Source organism: Cottoperca gobio, chromosome 3 (genome assembly GCF_900634415.1).
Source record: "Cottoperca gobio chromosome 3, fCotGob3.1, whole genome shotgun sequence".
In the NCBI taxonomy this organism is placed as follows: domain Eukaryota; kingdom Metazoa; phylum Chordata; class Actinopteri; order Perciformes; family Bovichtidae; genus Cottoperca; species Cottoperca gobio.
Window position 1 is genome coordinate 13,045,220 of NC_041357.1, and position 23,652 is coordinate 13,068,871.

Genomic DNA, 23,652 nt, shown 5'->3' on the forward strand with positions numbered 1-23,652 from the left:
CATTGTTTAACTGCAACACTATAACTTTGATTAAAGCATGCAAGGTTTTTTACAATCTGTCAACTAAAATGTTGTTTATGTATCAGTGATAATGAAAAGTGTATGAAATGTGTTGTTAGTGCCTTCAACCATTATATCTTTCCAACATGTGCATTTGTTTCTGTTCACCCACAGACCAGGACGAGTGTCTGATCAGGAACATGTGCCTCAATGGACTGTGCATCAATGAAGATGGTAGCTTCAAATGCATCTGTAAACCTGGATTCCTGCTTGACACCAGTGGACGCATGTGTGTAGGTGTGTTTGTCAGAAAGAACCACCGACTATTACAATCACATCTCTAAATTATATTGTAACAGGTTACATTACTAGAAGAGACTTTGAGTTAATTATTCAATTTTTGACCTGCATTTTCAGCTAGCTAGGAATGTGTCTACTTCTCTGACATGTTAGTGGTTCTTAGCAAACAAGCCAAAAACCCCCTAAAAAACCCTAGAAAACTCCCTCAGCGTCCTGGCCGGCCAGCTGCACATGCGGATTGTTGGGGCACGCCTGTTTTGAGATTATAGCAGACAGATCCCTAAACGTGCTCAATGCAAAGAGAAAAGAGAACAATAAGCACTGGTTTGATTAGGAGACGCAAACTTGTGAGTCACATAGCAGTTGATCCACCATTTTGGCAAATATCAGATGCTGTTTGGAACCTTAGATGCAACATTAAACAGAAGTCAAATGTAATGTTTAAAAAAGGTACCATACATCTCAAATTAGCCAACAAATACCCAGTAAAGAAAAGTCTTCTGCAGCCATTTTGCTCCACACGGCTTCAGATACAGACGTTTGATCTCAGAGACACTGACCTGGTTAAGTCAAAGCAGAATAAATAAATAGGAGAGTAGGGAGTGGGTGAAGTGTCCTTATGTATGCAGTCATTAATGAAATGTATAGTCTAAAGGGGCCCCGGGGCCTCATCATTTCTACCTACAGTGTATCTGTTCCCCAACACACCCAGACAGAACACGCCCACACACACACACACACACACACACACACACATACACACACACACACACACACACACACACACACACACACACACTTATGCGTGCATGCCATATCAATGTTTACGCTCATTATGATAATTATTATAATATGCAGATGGGATCAAGGGGAAAGAAAAGAATGTTTTCTTAGTTGAGGTCATAAAACTGAAACTGTGCAGACGTTTTGGCTCAATCTTTTTTTTTAATGAATCAAGCACCTGAGGACTTTAATAATGCTTAAGCAGGAAATTGGTTTATTTCCTTTAACTATTTATTTTGTAAAGAGAAGTGTGTGAAGGAATGATTTTGCTGCATCTGTTTCTAGACATTGATGAGTGTGAGACTCAAGGCATGTGTATGAACGGCCACTGCGTCAACACGGAGGGATCCTTCCGCTGCGAGTGTATGGCTGGGATGGCGGTGGGCTTGGACGGAAGGGTTTGTGTTGGTGAGTAAATGTGTTGTTTCTAGGAATGTGTTCATTTCGGAGACCATGGCAAACAGTAATCTCACAGGCACACAAACAAACACCCTTTTTTCTTATCCCCCTGTTTGAGTTTGTCTGAAAGTCTTGTAAAAGTGCTCTGTAGCTGCATAGAGGACATTAAAATGAGCTTTTTCAGTTTCAGATTTTACAATGTGTCTGTTTAAGAAGTTCATTGAGAAAAATAATTGGTACGTTCAGCAGTTTCTTAGTTTCTAGTGAATACTCGCATTGGTGATTGGAAAAAGCTTTTGTCTAAATGTTTCCTCTTTTTTAAGCAACTGAAATCTCACAGTGAGCATACTTTTAAGGATTCCTCTCACATTTTAACAATAATGATCACAACTAAAATATGTTCCAGTCCAGTGATAAAATAAGCAGACAAATCCCAGAATGATCACACTGTGATATACTTTACCAACAGCTCATCCTGTTAACGTGCTGCGAACACATGCTCGCTATCAATAATGAGCCTGTGTTGATAAATGTTTTCCTGCCTCTTGTGTTCCCATCCCCTGGACTGGCACTCGGAGAGCAGATCTGTTTATGCATTTAATTTCAACATTCCTATATTCCCCAAAAATTACATTGCGTGGGAAGTGTTGAAATTCTGTTGTTCGTCCTTGGTGAGTTTTTCATCAGGATGACATCAGCGCAGGAGAATGCCTCAAATCCCTGGACATTATGGAGAGAGAACAACCGTTTGTTTTGCCAGTGTTGTTGTTTATTGGAGCTTCGGACTCTCACCTCCCTTTCGCTCTGTTTCTAGCCTCGTTCCCGATCTCTTGCCTCATCTCTGTTTTTCTCACACATTGTTGTCCTGTTTTGTCCGAAACAGATACACATATGCGAAGTTCGTGTTATGGTGGCTACAAGCGAGGGCAGTGTGTTAGGCCTTTATTTGGAGCTGTGACCAAGTCGGAGTGCTGCTGTGCCAGCACCGAGTATGCCTACGGAGAGCCCTGCCAACCCTGCCCACCACAAACCTCTGGTACGGATATTCAAATCACCCCACCCTTTACACATATGGAGCCACCTCCTGCCGTCTGACACACACACACACACGCACACACACACACACGCACACACACACACACACACACACACACACACACACACACACACACACACACACACACACACACACACACACACACACACACACACACAACTCATCCAGTCACTTCTCATTAGTCCTGCCAATTAAAGTTTCTATATCAAAAGACACCAGAGCCGCACCACATTAAGGAGACAGTTTTATATACATCTAGGCTAAATGAGAAAGCGTGGAAATGGATAATGACATGGTATTAAATGTTCTGCTTTGAGATTTCTTAGATTTTGGCAAATGTGATATTTTCTCAAACGTTATTTCTTCTTTTTATCAACCAAACTGCTGTTTGTGTGCTTTGTTGCAGCTGACTTCCTGGCTCTTTGCCCCAGTGGCCCTGGCATAAGTGGAGATTCAAGAGGTAGTGAACTCAAGCAAATTGTGTGTTTCATTGATATTAAAACAGAGAATTTGCAGAAACCAAACAGAGCCATATAAATTAAATATGGTTATTACTTAAGCTTTTTTTCTACTGTGACGCTTAACAGGTTATTCTTTGCCTTCTCAGATATTAATGAGTGCGCCCTTGACCCCGACATCTGCCAAAATGGGGTGTGTGAGAATATGTTGAGGTCTTTCAAATGCAACTGCAATGAAGGCTTTGAGGTAGACCTGACGGGTAAAAACTGTGTCGGTAGGTTAACTGATCTATAATGTCCTCATATTCTTTGAAAATTTAAGTTCACAGCCTTCATATCAAAAGCCAGTGTGAGGAAAGTCATAATGTCTCTCTCTGTGTGTGTTTCTTTAGATATTGACGAGTGTCTGATGAACAGGCTGCTGTGTGATAACGGTCTGTGCAGGAACACACCGGGCAGTTTCACCTGCCAGTGTCCCAAAGGATTCGTCTTTGATTCTGAGACAGACGTCTGCGAGGGTCAGAGACTCCTTCATTCTGTTGTACAACACAATGTCACTTCATTACTGCACGTAACATGTCGCTATATCAGAATGTTAAGAGAAATCTCGTGTTTGTTTTTGTCTCCCATAGACGTGGACGAGTGTCTGTCTAAGCCCTGTCTTAATGGAGATTGTAGGAACAGTCAAGGGTCCTTTGTGTGTTTGTGTTCAATCGGCAGTTCGCTGGACAGCACCGGGATGGATTGTATAGGTGAGTGAGCATCGTGTTGTTTGAATCTGATGTCATTACAGAAGAAACTGTTAAGCTATCATTATTTAATAGTATCAAGTATCAAAAATAGTGCAATATGGTTTAAACACAAAAAAGCTGTCAAGCCTTAAGTTTGACATTGAATCAACCAACATTAAACAATGTGGGAAGAATTAAGTGCTGTACAAGCACAGTCCTCATTATATTTTGGCAAAATATAATCAACACTTGGGACACTTGAATGAAATGAGTCCCAAGTGAAGCCTGTAGAAACTGGTTTTCCTGTCTTGGGCAAGTTGACTACTACTGTAGTAAGCCGATCAGCACTCTCTTTTATTTAAGAACAGCTATGGAGATTAATTAAACTAATTAAACACAGACTTTTAGCATCAAATGTACTGATGTACAATAATTAACCAGCCTGTGTTTAACTGTGTTATTCAATTCCATATAACTGAATATCTAGTAACTATAAGATTTGTTTCATAAAAACAGAGACTACTAAGAGCACCTGCTGGCTGAAGATAGTCAATAATCGCTGTGAGGTCAACATCAACGGTGCGACTCTGAAGTCCCACTGCTGCGCCACGCTGGGAGAAGCCTGGAACAGCCCGTGTGCCAAATGTGAAAAAGGTCAGGGGATCAATATGCACCATTTTGCACATTTTAGTAAACCATATAACTGCATTGGCTGACATTGTATTGTGTGCCCTTATTTGTCAGATCCAATCTGTGGTAAAGGGTTTGCTCGAGTCAAAGGAAATATCTGTGAAGGTAAGGTCTGCTTTGATTGTTATGTAGACCCCGAAATTCAGATTTGCATTTCATTCGATTAATGTGAAACACTGGGCCTGTTGTTGATGTTGCTCCATTTTCTCTGCTCACTGTCAGATGTGGACGAGTGTCAAGTGTTTCCCGGAGTGTGTATTAATGGCAAGTGCATCAACACACCGGGCTCCTTCTTCTGCCAGTGCCCTCCGGGAATGACTGTTGATGTCAGCGGCAGGACGTGCATCGGTGGGTATTGTATATGTGTGTCCACCTTAGGGCTGCGCGATATACCCTTTCAGCATCGACATTGTGATGTGTGCATGAACAATAGTCACATCGTAGGACATGCAATGACAAGTAAGGCATGCAAAATAAAAGGAAAACTTGCACGGTTCTCATTTTCAATGATTAATCTACAAGAGAAGTCTGTCTGATATAATATAATTACTCCGATTTAAGGGTCCTTTTTAAATAAATAACAATACATATCGCAGGAACAAAATATAAACAATGCAATATTGTTCAGCCCTAGTCCACCTGTAGTGATGTTGAAGTCATCTTACTGTCTAAAGGTCATATTTTAAATGTATAATTAACACCACTTTATATTCTGATATCAAATGCATGTAATATATGTGTGACTTCCAGACCTGCGTTTGGAGCATTGTTATCCTCACCCATGAGGATGAGCGCTGTGGGGCTCCCATCTCAGGGAAGCAGCGTGTGGATGCCTGCTGCTGCTCTGTGGGTGTAGCCTGGGGCCCTGAGTGTGACGAATGTCCGGAGAAGGGAACTCCAGAATATACCCAGCTCTGTCCTCGTGGTCCAGGCTTCTCGCACAGAGGCGACTTCATCAATGGCAGACCCTTCCTCAAAGGTATTTCCCCCCCCCCCCACAGACTTCATAGACTGCCTGAGTTGCTGAGTTGTTTTAATGAATGGTCTCTCTCCTGTCGTTATCCCTCTGCTCTATACTTTAGATATAAATGAATGCAGGATGATAAACACGCTGTGCTCAAATGGAAGGTGTAGAAACACCATCGGCAGCTTCCGCTGTCGCTGTGATAACGGCTATGCTCTGGACTCCGATGAGAGGAATTGCACTGGTGAGTAGCACAGAAGACAGCAGCTGATAAGTGTGCAGTCAACAATAACAATATGATAACTGATTAATCTTTTTAGTAATTTATCAAGCACAAATGTCAAACATCTGCTGGTTCCAGCTTCTCAAATGTGAGGATCTCTGTTTTATACGATTGTACATTTGTACATACTATGGCTCTGGAAAATTATGACGGGTATAATATTTTCGGACTTTTTATAAACTAAAAAATTAATTGATTAATTGAAAAAGACATCAACTAATTTGGAGCTCTGCAGGAATCAGCTGTTCACATATTGCCAATAATGTAAGAGCTGACATACATGAGAAATTGCTTTATATCTCAGGTGTGTTATATCTTTAAGCGTAGTCATTCTTCATCAGTCCCCCTTTCTGAATGCCTCTGCCGACACTAATTACAGTAATGTGGTGTAAAGCTATTGCCTACATGCGGCACATTCAGTGTAAGGGGAGTCTGGCTGCTTTGGACTTGTTGGAGCTGGTCCCTGTAGTCTGGTTAGCGGCATTACTGCTCTGTTGAAATGTGCACACATCATTTCAGGTTTAAATGCCAGTCCCGTGGCTTTATTCTGAAATAATTTATAGGCTCTTAGTAAGTAAATTATATCTGGGACCTTTTAACCCCATATGAGTGAGATCCCAGTCTTTGTGTTAAGTGTTTCAAAATGTGGATTAAATTCAAAAGGGATCAGGCCTTTAGCTTTAGGCTTTGGAAGAATCTGCTTGAAGAGCAAATGCTGCCTAAATCATCCTTAAATTCTCTTCTTAATCTTGTTTTATAGCCTTTCTTTCATGTAGCAACTTTTTGTAAAGTATTTTATGCTTCGTCTGCCTTACATTTATTTTTCGTATCCTAGCTTCATTGCTTTTTTGCTACTGACCTTATCAGTCCCTCACTTCTGAGTTGAATCTCTTTGCTTCTGAGTTGAACATCTCTACAAAAACAAATGTTTTTTATCATGTTTCTTTCATTTGTATCTCCCTATATTTATAATAAATACAATGAGCTCTCTGCATGTGTGAATGTTAGTGCTGTTTTATAGAAAAGTTATACGAGGCTGAGTTTTGTTGCATTCCTGTCCTGTAGACATCGACGAGTGCTACATCTCTCCGGACCTGTGTGGAGAGGGCAGGTGTATCAACACAGCGGGAGATTTTGAATGCGAGTGTTTCAAAGGTTATGAGAGTGGCTTCATGATGATGAAAAACTGCATGGGTAAGTGACGAATCCTCACACACCAACACACACAAAACACATACAATGAATGTTCAGCTTGAGATAATTTGTTACAGGTACATGCAGTGACAGCACTCTTTCATATTAAATAATTTAGTCTGTGAGGACATGAGTGAGAAACTTGATCAACTCTCTCACACATCATGTTAAAGTGGCAACATCTGAGAGCAGAGATGTTTGCCAACCTGTAAAGATCTTCATAGGGAAGACCTTCTACACAAACCCCAGCCAAACCCCAGTCAAACCCCAGTCCTAATCGCAACCCAGCCATCTCCTCCACACTCCCTTCTGGGCCATAAACTCTGGATGAGGTGCTTAGGCTAACATGCCAGACACTGTTTAGACGGCTGATGTAATCTGAAATGTTCAGGCTGTGCATTTGTATATATATGTGTGTGTGTGTGTGTGTGTGTGTGTGTGTGTGTTTGAGAGAGAGAAGGAGAATTAAATTCACTTTGTTTTTTATAAGGGGTCTAGTCTGTGCAGCTGAAGTGACGTCACAATCGCTTTGCAAAACTGCTCCATAAAGTCTTAAAAGATCATTGTTCTTTACGATATACTTGACCTGCATGTGAGGGACACACAATCAGCTGCCCAGCAAAATTATTTTTGTATCCCGCTAAAAGTCCTAATGTTTTGCCATCTGTGAAAATACTTAACGCTCTATTTCTGCGCTGGTCTGCCTTCAACAGCGTTTGATTACATTCTTGGGAGGAATTGTACACACAAAATGGAGAGTCTCAATACTTTTGTTGGCCTAAAGCTGCCATTAGACCAAAATTGGCACGACAAAATTTACTTGCAGGCTGTGGCAAAAAAAAAACATTTGCCGGGACTGGAAATAATTTGGGCTGGGATGCAGTCATAGGCTGTTTCTACTGACTGGACTAGCAGGCTAACAAGTAAAGAAAATACCTTTTTACCAAACACTTTATTTTTGTTTGTCAGTCTCAGTTCTTAAAATCACTTCCACCTGTGAAGCTGCTGCTTGTATTCTTTAACAATGCAGTCTTATAAACAGGGATAAAGTACTTCCTGAATGTCAGTCCCACAATCTCTCTTAGATTGAAGTCTCACTACTTTGCAGGTCAAAGTTGAACAAAAATGTATTTATGAATCCGGTGGGCTCTCTTGTAAATTGATGACAGGCGAAACAAATATTTGCAGAAACTGAACTCTTCCACTTTTATATAATGTTCTTCCACAGACATCGACGAGTGTGAAAGAAACCCTCTGCTGTGCCGTGGAGGTGATTGTGTGAACACGGAGGGCAGCTTCCAGTGCCTGTGCCCCGAGGGACACGAGATCGCACCCGACGGGTCGGCCTGTCTAGGTGAGTGATGAGTTTATCAGAGAGGAGGGTCGAGCGAACTCTCCAAACTCTTTCCTCTTTTTCGCTTTCATCCTTTCTTTGAGAAATCTGTGTGGCAGAATGTAGTTTCTGCTCTATTTTCTTGAGAGATGAAAGAAAGACAAAAAGGATGAAAAGAAGATGAGTGAGTCCAGATGTTATCACAGAGCAGACTGTATGAATGACAAGTGAGCTTTTGGATCTTCCCTCCCTATCTGCCTCTGTTTCTGCCTCCATGTGTAGGTTCACTGGGGCTCTGTGTGGGGTGAGAGTGTGTCAGGTCTGTGTATGAACTCTAGGCTCGTGTGTGCGTCTGCATGTATGTTAACGCTAAGAAAGGTCTACTTGCACCTCAACATAGTAAAGACAAAAAAAATCCCAACGATATGAAAGTTTAGTATCAGTTTTCACAGTTAGATATCAATCTTTATTTATATCTTAAATGCTACTCTTATTTCTTTGACTGTATCATGGTACTGTATATTTTACTGTTTATGTAACATTTTGTTGTGTACTTTTATTCTGAGATGTTCTGTTTTTTGGTATGCAGCATCCTTTCGAGGCCGGCCTTTTTTTTACAGCCTTTATTTCTTTTTGCACTTTCTGTAAAATGCTACAATGTGCTGAATAATAAGTCAGTTTGTATTAATTATTTTTTTCATTTTGGTCACTTGAGCCCCTAATTGACTGGTGAAGTAGCGACAGCAAAGTCTTTCTACATGAACAAGACTTTCCCTGTCCTTTCTATAGTTTGCCAACTCCCATGTTTAGTTCATAGCTTTGAACGGATCATGCTTTATTCACTGTGTGTCATTGTGATGACTTAATGAAGCGTGTGAGGGTTTCAGTCCATGACCTAATGCTCAACAACTGCACCTTACGCTCATTTATTTTCTTTATTACCACCCAAAGTAATAAAAACAATGAAAGCATTACTGAAAACTGCCCACCTCATCCCTTCCTAGACAATGGCCTTCATTATCTCTGGTGAAGTAACAAGTTGAAGTGCTAAAATGATGATGATCATGATAATAAACTTTGGTTGTAGAGCAAATTTCATACAGATGGGTGGGATACAGTGTATTTAATGACATCAGATTCCTTGTTGGAAATTATTTATCACCATTAAGTACTGAATCCATTATGAAACAGTTTTCACTTGAACACTTGAACATTACAGTGCTCTAATGGTGAAATTAAGTGTGACCGTAGAGCTGAAACAATATATGAATATAATGTTCAAACGAATTAAAGGCAACTATTCTGATAATCAAGTAATGGTTTGTCGTTACCCAAAAATGCCAAAAAGTACAGGTTCCAATTTCTGAAATGTGAACAGTTTTCAGTTTTCTTCGAGCCTTCTGTAGTATTAAACCAAATATCATTGGGTTTTGGACTTTTGTCATTTTGTGAAATGGTGATGGGCATCTTTTTTCATATTATTGATCGAATGATCAATCAGCTTCATCCTGATTTTCATTTTCATGTCCAGTCACGCGAACATGCTGCTGGTACCTTCAGCTTTAAGCGTGGGTTATCCTTATTGATTTTTATTTATAAATTGTCTGTAAGAATTCTCTTTGTTCCTTCACAGACATCAATGAATGTGACTTGAGTGACAGGCTGTGCAGGAACGGACAATGTGTCAATATGATCGGTCGCTACCAGTGTACCTGCGACACAGGATACAAATCCACAGAGAACAGACTGGAGTGTGTTGGTGCGTATTGAACATATCACTGACTATTTCCTCTCAAAGATTTTCCTTTTGTTGTCATTGTTGCAATCTGAAGATTGAATGTCAGCGCTATGTGACAGTGTGTCTTGTTCTGCCTCTCAGACATCGACGAGTGTACCATTGAGAATGGTGGCTGTGAGACTTTCTGCACCAACTCCGAGGGGAGCTATGAGTGCAGCTGCCACAGTGGATACGCCCTGATGCCTGATCTGAGAAGCTGCACTGGTAATTAGCTTTGTATCTGTCTGTCATAATTAATCTGTTATTCTGTGCTTCACAGTTGGCAGTTCTAACATTTTAAATGTGGTTTTGCCGCATTTGTCAAGACGTAGTAACTAAAGAAAACTGGCAAGGATAGGTTTTACTTGTCAGAACATTTTCCAAAGATTGCACATGTGGTAGTACAGAAGTAATTGAAAGGTTGTGTTTAGAGAGACCTGATTTAAGAGCAGCAACAAAGAGAGAGAATCACTGCTGTGATTTGACTGGCACATGTTCAAAGAAAGCATACATTGGTCGTAAGAGAAAAAGGTTAAGGCCAAATCTGACAACTGATCATTTGTTATTAGATCCAAAATGTTACTAAATAATGGTATATAGTGCTTATTGGTTAATTACTGGCATTTCTTGCTTGTAGGTTATTAATTATTGATCATTACAGTAGGCTTCATGTGTCATTTATAGACTGACTCATTTGATTCGTATTCCTTTAATCACCAGAGACAGATTCAGACATGGCTCAAGGTAGTACACGGGTCATTTCAATGTAGTTTGTGCAAAAGAAGAGCTGAAAATGACTTAACCTTTGCTCTGCATAATGATCACTTTATTGCACAAGCTGTGTCCTGTATTGATTTTGCTGATTTATGAGTGACGACGTAAATGTACTTGTTTAAATATACTACTACTAAGTACCATTGTTCCTGTTTTCTACACTTTGTCTGCTTCCATTTTCTTTTTGATTTGTCTCTCTGCATTCAAACATCAGATATTGATGAGTGTGAGGAGAGCCCAGAGATCTGTGATGGAGGCCAGTGTACCAACACCCCAGGGACGTACCAGTGTCTGTGCTTTGACGGTTTCATGTCATCTGAGGATATGAAGACCTGTCTGGGTAAAGGATACATATTTTATGCCCAAAATAAAACACTGCACAGCAGCTACACCTGTCTGCAGCTCGCTGTTTAAGGGATCCAGGGAGTTCTCAGAGATTTACTGAAACAACGTCATCTTAAAGGTTATCCAAGACATGAGTCATGAAAATAAGACTTAATGACTCGGATATATGAGTATATGTGTGTGAGAGAGAACAGAGTGTAATGTTGTTGTTGCTGATTTACAAGACAGTGAACATTGTGTTGGGTTGAGCAGGGAGGAATGTGTGACATTTAGACGTCTGGTTCCACTAAGTGAGAAAACAAAAACCTGCCATCAATAATGTAAGGACTTCTAAATGGGTCTGCACAAACACATCCTCTCTTATTGCTGTTTTTATTAAAAGTAAATGCATTTTAAAGCCTTAATATGGTTCATGACGTAATTCATTTGTGACTCACGTACATACAGCTTACCAAAACCAAACCTTTTTGGCAGGCCGAACAAACAAAAAGCTAATTCAGTCTTATTCATTGCCATGAACCTTTCCTTTATTGCAGTTGTGTTCAGCAAATTAAAATTCTTGCTCTTTCTTTGTTCCACTTTTCTTTTCCCTCCCTGTCTAGATGTGGATGAGTGTGAGCTGAATCCAAACATCTGTCTGAGTGGCAACTGTGAGAACACGAAGGGATCCTTCATCTGCCACTGTGAGCTGGGATACTCTGTCCGCAAGGGAACCACAGGCTGCACAGGTGAGCGAAATAAATGCACACATTGAGTATTACTACCCACAACAAAACACTTGTCAGTGGAAGTACGTGGAAGGGAGTACAATGATGGTGGTGACTCAGTAGAGGGTTGCTGCTGATTAAGTGGTGGTGAAGGAGAGATGTGTGTGTGTGTGTGTGTGTGTGTGTGTGTGTGTTCTGTGTGTGTGTGTGTGTCTGTGTGTCTGTGTGTGTGTGTGTGTCTGTGTCTGTGTGTGTGTCTGTGTCTGTGTCTGTGTGTGTGTGTGTCTGTGTGTGTCTGTGTGTGTGTGTCTGTGTGTGTGTGTGTGTCTGTGTGTGTGTGTGTGTGTGTGTCTGTGTGTGTGTGTGTCTGTGTGTGTGTCTGTGTGTGTGTGTCTGTGTGTGTGTCTGTGTCTGTGTGTGTGTGTCTGTGTCTGTGTCTGTGTGTGTGTGTCTGTGTGTGTGTCTGTGTGTGTGTCTGTGTGTGTGTCTGTGTCTGTGTCTGTGTGTGTGTCTGTGTGTGTGTGTGTGTGTGTGTGTGTGTGTGTGTGTGTGTGTGTGTGTCTGTGTGTCTGTGTGTGTGTCTGTGTGTGTGTGTGTGTGTGTGTGTGTGTGGTTTTGTTGAACTACAGGAGTGAAATAGAGAGGTGATAAATGAGAGGATGAAAGGAGATTGTCTGGCTGACCACAAGCAGTTCCTACATTAATCATTCAAGAGCTCCTGTCTAACTGGACGACAAACACGGTCACAAACACGCATAAATTAACGCACACTCACATGCACCATCAGCAACAGTAGCAGGAGCCGTGAGGTCACTATCTTCTGTCGGATGCATGCATCACATTGCATCTTTGTTTATTCCCTTGTTGCTCTTTCATTAAGGTCAGTTAAACATTACGTGATTATTGGAAGAGTTCTGCACCACGTAATCACTCGAAAGGGCTCCAGAACACATAAATACAAAGTCCATCCTGCCGGTAGAGTCTTTGCTAGTTTGGACTCACTCCTCGTCTAGGCAGAGTTAAGTCTGATTTACAAGGCCACTTAAAAGTTTGGAGTTGAAGGCTAGTTGAGAGTTTGGCCGGTGACCTTATCTGGCCTCTTCTCGGTGATGGAAATGAGTCAGACACACAGCAGCAGCACGTCTTCCTTCAGACGCAAATAAACAGATCTGTCTGAAGTATGATTCCCTCACTCACACACACTCTAATTCTAATCCTATTAAAATGTCCATACAGTATTTTCCTTGTTTTTGAGAAAGCTGGGTTTGCAGTAAAGCAGCCGGTTCTGATTCACAGGTTTGGAATTTCAGCCCCAGAATACCAAGAAATCAAGACACTAATTCCTCTCAGGCAGGCAGGATGTCTTGTTATAGACGAGTGAACAAAACCTGCTCCTGCTTTTTGGCTCGGATCCCCTGCCAATATGTTTAGACGAAAAATGCATAAGAACTTGGTTGTCATTGTCGAAATTCCTTATGTGAGCACGTTGGTATGCATGGACTAAATCTTGCTGCGTGAGTGTTGATGAGTACCTCAAGCCCAGATCTGATCCAGCTGTTGCTGAAGCTCCCACAAGAATGATTTCTCTATTTATTTCACAACACTGACAACTCAGTGGGCAGGGTGTGAATATTAGTTTGTACATTTGAGCACTTTCTAGTCTTTGCGTGTGTTTTGTAAAGTTAGGACTGGGTGGAGATGTACTGGGGGAGTTTACAGGGCTGGAGAGAATCAGTGTGTTAAGCCAGTTGACTTTATCATCTTCTAGCTAAATGACAAAACTGCAGCAAAAAATAAGAAATAACACAATATTTCTCTTAAGAGTGAAAAGTTAAATTCAAAAGCAATAAAAATACACGATTCTTCCACTCAACACACTCAGGTGTTGCTACTGCACTCTTACTGGCTCTGGTATGACCAGTAATTGTTGGTGGCTAATGTTAGCAAACTGACTATTTCAAAACAAAAGCCCTGGCAAAATCCATCTGATAACTCCTGAAAATAGCGTGGCTCCAGTGGGTGGACAGTATGGCAGCACTGGAGCCCTACTCCAGGTTGATAGTCGACATGTTCAAGAGTGGGTTTGAACATATGAGCATTAACTTCCACTGCCTTACCAGACAAGTACAAGTGTCTTCTTCTTCTTCTTCTTCTTCTTCTTCTTCTTCTTCTTCTTCTTCTTCTGTTGTTTTTAGAGGTGGTTTGCATCCAAAACATTGCATTACTGTCTTCTACTGGATATAAAACAAGACTCCATTCTCCAAAATATCCCAATCTAACTAAAGAAAGAATGACATATATATACTGTAAATAGCAATATTGTGTGAGTTTGTTCTTTCTTACATGATAATTCCCATATTTCTTTTTACGTTTTCACTTTTTACCATGATGAGGATATTCACAATTATCCCCATAATGGAAATTCACTACATTTAACTTATTGTGAGGGATTTTTCATTGCGATCCTATATCGTCCCATCGCTCCCAGCGAGACAGGCAGGTAGACAGATAGACTTGTAATGCAAACAGACAGGCAATCAGGCAGGCATGCAAACTAGGAGACAGCAAGACAGCCAGGTAGGCAGATGTGTGATTCTGTGCTATTATCCTTTTTATTGTTGCCCTTCATCTGTCAAACATTCAGCACTAGTTAAATCAAGCCTCATCTTTGACACCAGCTGTGTCCGCTGACACGCTTCTCACATGCAACAACCCCTGTTTGCATTTTACATTTCCACTAGAGAATGTGTGTGATCTTGAATTCTGCCTGTAATCCAGGAAGATTCGTTTGCTCCCAGCCCTCATATTAAGGCCCGTCATCAAATGTAGTGTAAATATACCGTACCCTCTCCTCAGGAAGACTGTAAACCAGCAGCACTAATCTCTAATTGACAGTATTTTGAATTACTACCCTCAAAAAGACAGACACACAGAGAGGAGTGTGTCTCATTGGCTTATACATCCTAACTTCTTGATCAAGTTCATAGCATGGCTTCCCTTGATGTACAGGGACACACACACACACATGCACAATCCCTCTTCAGAGCTGTAACACTCAGTCGTCAGGCTCAGGGCCAGGTATTGTGTTGCTCAGTGTTTCACACGGTTGCTTTGGCTCAGCTGTCTTCCCTGTTGTAGCACCACATAGGCTTTCTGCATTGTGCCATGTAGTCGATCATGTCAGGACTGCCCGAGGAACAAGAGCTGCTGAGCCTCACTCACCGCCACTTGCTTCATGGAGATCCTTATTGGTTACACCCTACAGGATGTAAACAGCTTTATGGGTAGGACAGATTTTAATAGTAGCCAATTTAATTGTTCCCATTAATTGTTGTTGTTGTCTGTTTATTGGAATCCAGCGCCACACACAATATGTTATCAAATATAGAAAGGTATTTTATAACCACATTATCTACTAAGTACCTCACTATTTCATCCATTGGCAGAGTTCAGATATAATTATAATGGTTTTGCCGTGAAGGAATGTTTATTTGTAGAGTTGGCACATTACCACATCGCATTTTTATAGAAATTATATTTGGGGAAGATTATATGTCCAAACTTAACATCTGGGGTAGTGAGAAAACCAAACATGAGCATTAAAAGAAGGCTGTTACTAAAGCCTCATGTGAGAGATGCAGTGTCTGTGTGCAAAGAGGGAAATCTTTGCCTAAAATAACCTCAAATATTCTTGTTCAGACAGAATAAGGCCTTGGCATTAGGATATCGTTCTCCCTCTTGGCCTTTTTTGTTCTGGACACACTTGCACAATGAAAATCCAGGGACTGGCTCTGCTCATTAAACCTCTGCAGGAAGGCTATTAGTATCAGAGATCATGAGAATGTGCCGAATGCCTTCTGCTCTGAAATACATGGATGAAGACAGTGACCCAGAAAGACTTAGTCCTGTCGTCTCCTGCTGCTGTCTTTATGCGATTCAAACCAAGCATCAATTGCTCCACAATGCCAAGAACCCCGATGTAATGAGAACACAGACCCAAATCATCAGACCATCAGATCGGTGTCTATTTCTCTTTACATGGCTTCTCGTTTGTTTCCTCTCAGATGTCAATGAGTGTGAGATCGGAGCCCATAACTGTGACAGACATGCTACCTGCACCAACACAGCTGGCGGCTTCAAATGCAGCTGTGCTCCAGGATGGATTGGCAACGGCCTCAAATGCACAGGTAAGGTTTTTTTCATCTTTCATTTTTACTTGTTCTGCTCCTGATAGTGCACAATAAAGAGAAAAGAAAACTCAAATTCAAAACACAACTCTACTTACACATTCAAAGACAGAAAAGGAGCTGAGAGAAGAAACAATCTTATTTTGCCTGCCCCTTACTCAAAACATAAATAAACAATAGAAATAGATCTGTCAATTACAGTTACTTCTTAACAACACAAACATAAGAAAAAAAAGAATCAAGAGCCATAAACAACAACAATTCACAGTCCAGTAAGGAAACAATTGACCTGCCACTTCACACAAGTCTAATTATTAATTTTTAATAAAATAATTTAACTGAAGAAAATGTATACAGCCCTTTAAATCATTCTGTAGAGAATTCCACAGTTATATGGAATATCACCAACCTCATCCTTTCCTCAACATTTGAATGAAGTATTTTGCATGTGCATACATGTAATTGGACGTTGTTGTGTTTCAGACCTGGACGAGTGCTCCAACGGGACACACATGTGCAACAACAACGCTGACTGTCTCAACACCATGGGCTCATATCGCTGTGCGTGCAAGGATGGGTTCTCTGGAGATGGATTCTACTGCTCAGGTCACACATACAAAACCACATTGTTTTGCTTTTTTAAAAGATACACGAATGCATTGTGTGTTTACGGACTGTGTGCTCCATCACCACTACAGACAGCGATGAGTGTGCAGAGAACGGCAACCTGTGTGAGAGTGGCCACTGTCTGAACATGCCTGGAGGCTTCCGCTGTGAATGTGACATGGGCTTCATCCCCACTCCTGACGGCAAGGCTTGCGAGGGTAAGACAATACAACACTGCTGGACTATCTTGGTTCCAGACATCTGAATTTGTGCCCACATCCTAAATTTTGATTTAAATTTTTTTTTTTAATTTAAACTGGTCTGGTGTGACTCGTGTGACTCATGTGAATGGTTGTTTGTGTTCCTGCCTGGAGAAACAAACAGATGATGCCTTCAAATAGAACTCATGAGGCAGTATTTTAGACGCTGCGCACAGTACACACATCATCGCAGTTGCTTTAGTTGTGTAAACATTTCTAAGGGACTGACAACAACAACAACGGATCAACAACATTTTCCTTGTTCTCTTTTCAAATGTGGCTTCTTTGAGTGCCGATATTATCAAAAAAGTCAGTTGGTCAGCCATTTGTTTTTTTGTTTTCCTGAGAGAGTAAAATGAGCAGATGACAACCTTGCTATCCCAACATTTTCTTGTTAGATAACATTATGTTAGCTAATGTGTTAACAACCAATGCCCAGGTAAATATCTTTATTGATTAAGGTTTTGTCATTGTCTGTTTTCCCTTTTTTCCCACCTATTTTCACTCCTTGTTACCCTGTGTATGATTGAGCAACATAAGAAAATATAACCTTTTAAGGTGGCAACAGGACTTGCTAACTAAGCCAGCGTCTGTCTTCTTCACACTCAGACAGAAGGTTTAGTGGCTAACCTTTATTTGGCTAGTGTCCATGTTATACAGTTAAGAGTGGTCTTTGAGTTTTCTCGGATGCAGAAAACAATGGACTGGGTGTAAGGAACCCTTTTTTTGCATCATAGAAATCCACACCTAAAGTACAAATTGTCATTGCATTGCACATTTATTGTCAAAAAAGACTTACAAAGGCTACATAAGGGAGTGGCAACAAAAGACCATATAGTCTGAAAGGGTCATTCCTGACATCCTGCTGGCTGAAATGATATGTGTAGAGACAAAGCTGCATGCACCTTTCAGACATAACCTCGACAATATGCTTACATGCAATCTATTTCATTGTGATGTTATTTACATAAGTAGAATAAAACATCAAGGTGATGTAAGATTACATGTAAACCTAAATAACTGAGGAGGGATCTTCGAAATTCCGAGCTGAGCTACTGTGGACACATGAGCACATTTATGACTGGTAGCAGATGAGTGTGAGTCATGCTTCCAGTGATAAGACATTGCTGGATTCAATTGACTGAGCAGACCTCATTGTGCTGATGTGTCAAACATCCTGAAATAACCTGTCCAGTCCTCCCTGCCTCAACTTAGGCAGGACTGGACAGTAATTACTTGTGCAGAGTCTAATGATGTGGAAGAGCACAATTTCATAACCTTGGCTGCTGCTCTGATAGTGTATGTGTACGTCTGTCTGGATATGTCTGGGCATTTTTTTTGCCCCAGAACTGTCATTCTTTAGCAGAGGTGAGCGGCCTTCACTTCCTATTGCTGGCTGCCAATTTTCCACCATGATCCCATGATCCACTAATCCCTCACAGCTGGGCCTCTCTCTCTCTTTCTCTCTCCCCCTCTTTATCACTTTCTCTCTCCCTCTCTCTGTCTCTTTTACAGACATAGACGAATGTACCTTTGCTGATATCTGTGTCAATGGACGCTGCCAGAATATCCCAGGACTTTTTAGATGTGAATGTAGCCTTGGCTATGAACTGGACAGGAGTGGAGGCAACTGCACAGGTAAGACACCAGTCCAGCTGCCTTCCCCAATGATGCTCTGTTTGTGCCCCAATGAGCTGAGGAGATTTAAAAGAGTGTAAAAGAAATGGTGCGACAAAAGTGAACAGAGGGAAAGCAAATGAAAAACGCTCATACATTATTGAGGAGATGAATTTATAAACAGTTGCTTTGTCTTTCCTTCTCAGATATCAATGAATGTGCAGACCCGACCATCTGTATTAATGGCATGTGTGTCAACATCCCTGGAAGCTACCACTGTAACTGCCCTGCAGACTTTGAACTCAACCCCACTCGGGTGGGCTGTGTAGGTGAGACTCAACAAGTTTTTGCTACACATTGTTGCCGCTTGGATTTAAATATATCATAGAACTTATTCTGAAGCAAAGGTAAGACACAACCTGTATACTTGAACACCTGTGTGTGTGAATATAGACACTCGCTCTGGAAGCTGCTACCTGGATGTTCGTTCCCGAGGAGACGCTTCAGAGAGCTTGGACTGCTCCAATGAGATTGGAGTTGGTGTTTCCAAAGCATCCTGCTGCTGCTCCCTGGGCCAGGGCTGGGGAAATCCATGTGAATCATGCCCCTTTGTCAACTCAAGTGAGTCACCCCATCGCTATTTAGACTTTGCGTGCATTATGCATGGTTATTTTTATGTTTCAGTTTAATAGCAAGGTTTGTGAGCTCTAGCCAAGATATACTGAGGTGACATGTCACACCTCCCAGTAGCCACCTAGCTATATACAGTAGTTGACTGATATTTGAAATCAGGGGTTTTCAAAGTCTGAGATTGTGAACCTCCCCTCAGACAAAGCTTGGAAAAAAGGCGCCCCCACCCCACTTTAGTTTACTTACCAACAACATGAAACTTTTTTCTTTTAAGAGATGCAGCAACATTCATGAAGTTACTTCCACCAATCCAACTCCACCACAGAACTCATGAAGTACCTATAACTGTAAAGATCATTGTTGTTGTTATTTTCACAGTAGAGTCAGTTGCAGATAATACAATACAAGTGTGTAATGAATGGCAACATTGTTGCTACTTTGTGGTGTCATTGTTTTTGCCTTGAGACCAACGTTTTTCAGTTTATGTAGATCAGTTGTCTAAGTTTCAGTCTCACAACACTGTCCTCCATCACTTAATAAGTGAAGACATGACTAGCCTTTTGACTTCTCAGTGGGCAGGAAACTGGCTGAAATTTTGATTTTGAATGTAAGTTTCTGGCAAAGTAAATTCAGGGTCACTGGCTTTGATTAACAATCCTATCAAATCCTTCTATGAGTTGTTTTGTACCATGGTGAGAGTTGTTGAGTGTTTTTTTGCTGGTAAAGATGAGACAGCTTTGTGCAACTTACTTGAAATTGCCAACAGATGGTTCAAAACATTACAGGGAATGACTCATCCCTTTCAGCTCCAGGAAATGCTTCCTTCTATGACAAGAAGAAAACTTTTTCTTTTTGCTTTGTAATTCTGAGTAGCTGCAGTCATGTCCGGTCCGTGTAAAACTCTGAAATCTGAGATGGCACAGAAAAAGCACAACAGACAGTGACTTAACCTTACGTTTGACCATCAGCCAACTGTTACAGTCAAATCCTGCAATAAAACAACCTTGATTGTGTGCTGTGTCATTGTTGCTTGTTAATGTGTTATGGTGCTGTGTTACAGCTGAGTACAAGACGCTGTGTCCTGGAGGAGAAGGCTTCAGACCAAACCCCATCACTGTCATCTTGGAAGGTCAGGCAGCACACATGCTATTATAGCTGCGGTCAAATAGTCAAAAGAATGATGTCCTATGTCTTTTCCTAAGCACTTTATTTAACACATAAAGAAAATGAGTACAGTGACAAATTCAATGCTGTATAATTCAATTAAGGATTCCTGTCTGAAACAGAATCACACTTCCTTAGAAGGATGTTTTTAAATCAGCTTTAAATCTGGCTCCTGCAAGGAATTGTGGGTTGCCATTATCTCCTTTGTTTTCGTAAAGGATAGTCCAGTGAAACCTCTGCTAAAGGATATAAGAAAGGAAGCTTTTAAGCACCTTTCCTTAGCATTTAGAGAACTTGACCAGCTCTTATCACGGCTGTCATTTCACTCAGTTAGGAACCTTCCTGAGCCAAAAAGACTATTCGACCGCAGCCTCGTGTGTTTGTCAGGTTGCTCCTGTGCACACTTACATATATTCACACAGATAACACACACCCTCCCATCCCTCAATGCCCACTGAATGTTTCCTCTCTCTCTCTCTGGCAGACATCAATGAGTGCCAGGAGCTGCCAGGCTTGTGCCAGGGAGGACAGTGCATCAACACCTTTGGCAGCTTCCAGTGTGAATGTCCAAGAGGCTACGCCCTCAACGCAGAAACCAGAGTCTGTGAAGGTATTAGACACACACATGCCCCACAGACACGTGAACACACAGGTGACCTATTCCTCTATAGCTGTTGCCCTGGGACGTTTCAGTGGGAAGGAAATTGAGTCCAGCCGTCGAGAAAGCACTGAGAGCAAAAAGACAAAGAAATATTGGACCCTCTTGTCCCGCAGACGACACTGCAGCTCATTCTGGCTCAATATGTCTGTGCTCTTGTTCCCCGTCTGCTGCTAACCCGGCAAAGCTCCGTGAGGATGATGAGGCAGCTGAGCGCCTAACTATGTCCAGAGGAGCGAGGCTCTGATGTGGTCAGCCCTCTCCTCAGGGAAGTACACTGAGTCCCCTGTAGACAGGCCAGAGATGACGGAGAGAGGGAGAGAGGGAGGAATGAAAGATAGGGGGGGAAAAATAGATAAATGAGAAGGGTGTTTAGAAAAGAGAAACAAGAACAAAGAGAGGAGAGGAGGGGGCTAAGGGTTAGACAATGACATGTGGCTGGCGGCATTTTAATTAGCGTGTGTTTGTTGGCCAGGAGAACAAAAGCGGGCGTCTGCTTTATAAAGTCCAGGACTGCACATCCACTATGTCTTCAGCTGTTAGCTTGGCCGGAAGAAACAAGCACTGTGTCTGTTGCTGTCTGGCAGTAATGTTGGTGGAGAAAGAATTGTAGTATAGAAAATATGGAAATAAGGAAGACAATTATAATCGATATGAATAGAAGATATTAAACGCATATTCCAGCTGGTGTCCTGCTGCGGTTGTGGCCGTGGTCCTTTTGGACCGGGGACGAAAAGTAGTTTCGCACAAGATGATGAGGGAATTGGGGGTTATTTTATAACCTAGAAATACAATTTTCTAGGTTAGTCAGGTGTGAAGTTGACAGTCTAAAGTCAATAAGTTTAAAACAATAGTCAATATGTAAGGCAAATCAATTACATTACAAGTAAAACACTAGACAGACATAAGAAGAATAGACATGGGCAGCGGTTAAAGCAAAGTAAGTTACGGTTTAACAAAAGCAAAGAAAAACAGTTACAGTCATTTAGTTCTAAGTTTTAAATAAGTAAAAAATAAGTTGTGAGGAAGCTGAACTAAAGAAATGTAATTCAAACCCTGTGTTTATCAAAATAATGGACTCATTTCTGCTTTTCCCTTTCTCTGTGCACAGATGTCAATGAGTGTGAACAACCAGGCATCTGCGGCCCAGGCCAGTGCTACAACACCATCGGGAACTACACCTGTATCTGCCCCGTCGACTACATGCAGGTCAATGGAGGGAACAACTGCATGGGTAAGTCGCTGTATCAACCAGCGTAATGGTATTAACATTCAGTCATGCGTGGCATTTATTCTGTTTTCTTTCCTATTAACACACACAGACATGAGGAAAAGCTACTGCTACAGGAACTTTGACTCTGATAACGGGACGTGTGGCGGAGAGCTGACTTTCAACATGACCAAAAAGATGTGCTGCTGCTCCTACAACATCGGCCGTGCATGGAATAAACCCTGTGAACAGTGTCCTGTGCCGAGCACCGGTGAGGTCTCATACACACATATGGCGACACACCGATGTGTAGAAAGCGTGACATAAAAATAGTTTTTAAAAGTGCAAAATCTTTCTTGCCTTAATCTGTCGGAACCCTGATAAGAAACTAAAAGTGAGCTTTATAAACTTATATCCACCCAGACGAGTTTGCGATCCTGTGCGGCAGCGAGAGACCAGGATACTACATCGACATCACCACTGGACGGGTCATTGGTAAGATTTCCCCATTGAAAGGTTTATGTGATAAAACGTTTGTTTTGTTCTCATCTTTTCCCCTTGTTTCTTCCCCATGTGCTAGATATTGATGAGTGCAGGGAGATCCCAGGAGTGTGTGAGAATGGAGTGTGCATCAACATGGTGGGCAGCTTCAGGTGTGAGTGCCCCATCGGCTTCATCTACAATGACAAGCTGTTGATTTGCGAAGGTAAGGCCTGCTCTTGCTGTTGAAGTTCTACTGAAAGTGATACCAAAATGTAAAATGCTGTGAATTCTTACTGAGTTTTTAAATGAAGTCAGTGTTTTTTATATTTATACAGTGGTGGAAGAAGTATTCAGATCCTTTACTTAAGTAAAAGTACTCATACCACAGTGTGAAAATACTCCACTACAAGTAAAAGTCCAGCATTCAAAACCTTATTTTAGTAAAATATGAAACTATTATCAGCAGAATTGACATAGAGTATTAAAAGTAAAGGTAGTCATAATGCAGTGAAATGTTCATTGTCACTGTTTTACTATTATATATATGATTAATACATTAATACGTATTTTGCATTTTACTGCTGTAGATGTTTAAGGTTGTGCTAATTTGAACTCCTGTGTGTATATATACATATATATATATATATATATATATATATATATATATATATATATATACTGTTGGGTAGTGTAATCTACAGCAATGCATCATATTCTATAAGATCATCATACAAGAACCACGTATCTCTAAAAAGTCAGCTTTTCATGAGCTCAGAAAAACAGCCGTGTTTTCAGCTTTGTGACGATGCAATTTTCCAGCTGACTCAAGCAGGATTTTAAAGAACACTTGAAGGTGGATGAAAAATGTTGAATCTGAAAAGTAACTAAAGCTTTCAGACAAATGTAGTGGAGTAAAAAATAACAATATTTCCCTCTAGATATAGTGGAGAAGAAGTATAAAGTTACATAACATTTAAATACTCAAGTAAAGTACCAGTATTTTGAATTCATGCTTAAGTACAGTACTTCAGTAAAAGTACTT

The 23,652-nt window shown here is 41.1% G+C and overlaps 1 protein-coding gene across 1 annotated transcript in view; it reads left to right on the plus strand.

Moving 5' to 3' along the window:
- The window catches only part of fbn1 (fibrillin 1), a 58,438-nt gene that overhangs the window by 17,890 nt on the left and 16,896 nt on the right, over positions 1-23,652 (plus strand). The window contains 31 exon segments of the mRNA XM_029428782.1: positions 175-297; positions 1,369-1,491; positions 2,366-2,518; positions 2,946-2,999; positions 3,147-3,272; positions 3,390-3,515; positions 3,630-3,749; positions 4,245-4,382; positions 4,473-4,523; positions 4,641-4,766; positions 5,169-5,191; positions 5,193-5,397; positions 5,501-5,626; positions 6,731-6,859; positions 8,088-8,213; positions 9,826-9,951; positions 10,072-10,194; positions 10,958-11,083; positions 11,691-11,816; positions 15,860-15,982; positions 16,466-16,588; positions 16,681-16,806; positions 18,364-18,486; positions 18,672-18,794; positions 18,919-19,086; positions 20,156-20,224; positions 20,744-20,869; positions 22,029-22,151; positions 22,240-22,398; positions 22,551-22,622; positions 22,708-22,833. Of these exon segments, the coding sequence (XP_029284642.1) occupies positions 175-297; positions 1,369-1,491; positions 2,366-2,518; positions 2,946-2,999; positions 3,147-3,272; positions 3,390-3,515; positions 3,630-3,749; positions 4,245-4,382; positions 4,473-4,523; positions 4,641-4,766; positions 5,169-5,191; positions 5,193-5,397; positions 5,501-5,626; positions 6,731-6,859; positions 8,088-8,213; positions 9,826-9,951; positions 10,072-10,194; positions 10,958-11,083; positions 11,691-11,816; positions 15,860-15,982; positions 16,466-16,588; positions 16,681-16,806; positions 18,364-18,486; positions 18,672-18,794; positions 18,919-19,086; positions 20,156-20,224; positions 20,744-20,869; positions 22,029-22,151; positions 22,240-22,398; positions 22,551-22,622; positions 22,708-22,833 (3,711 nt within the window).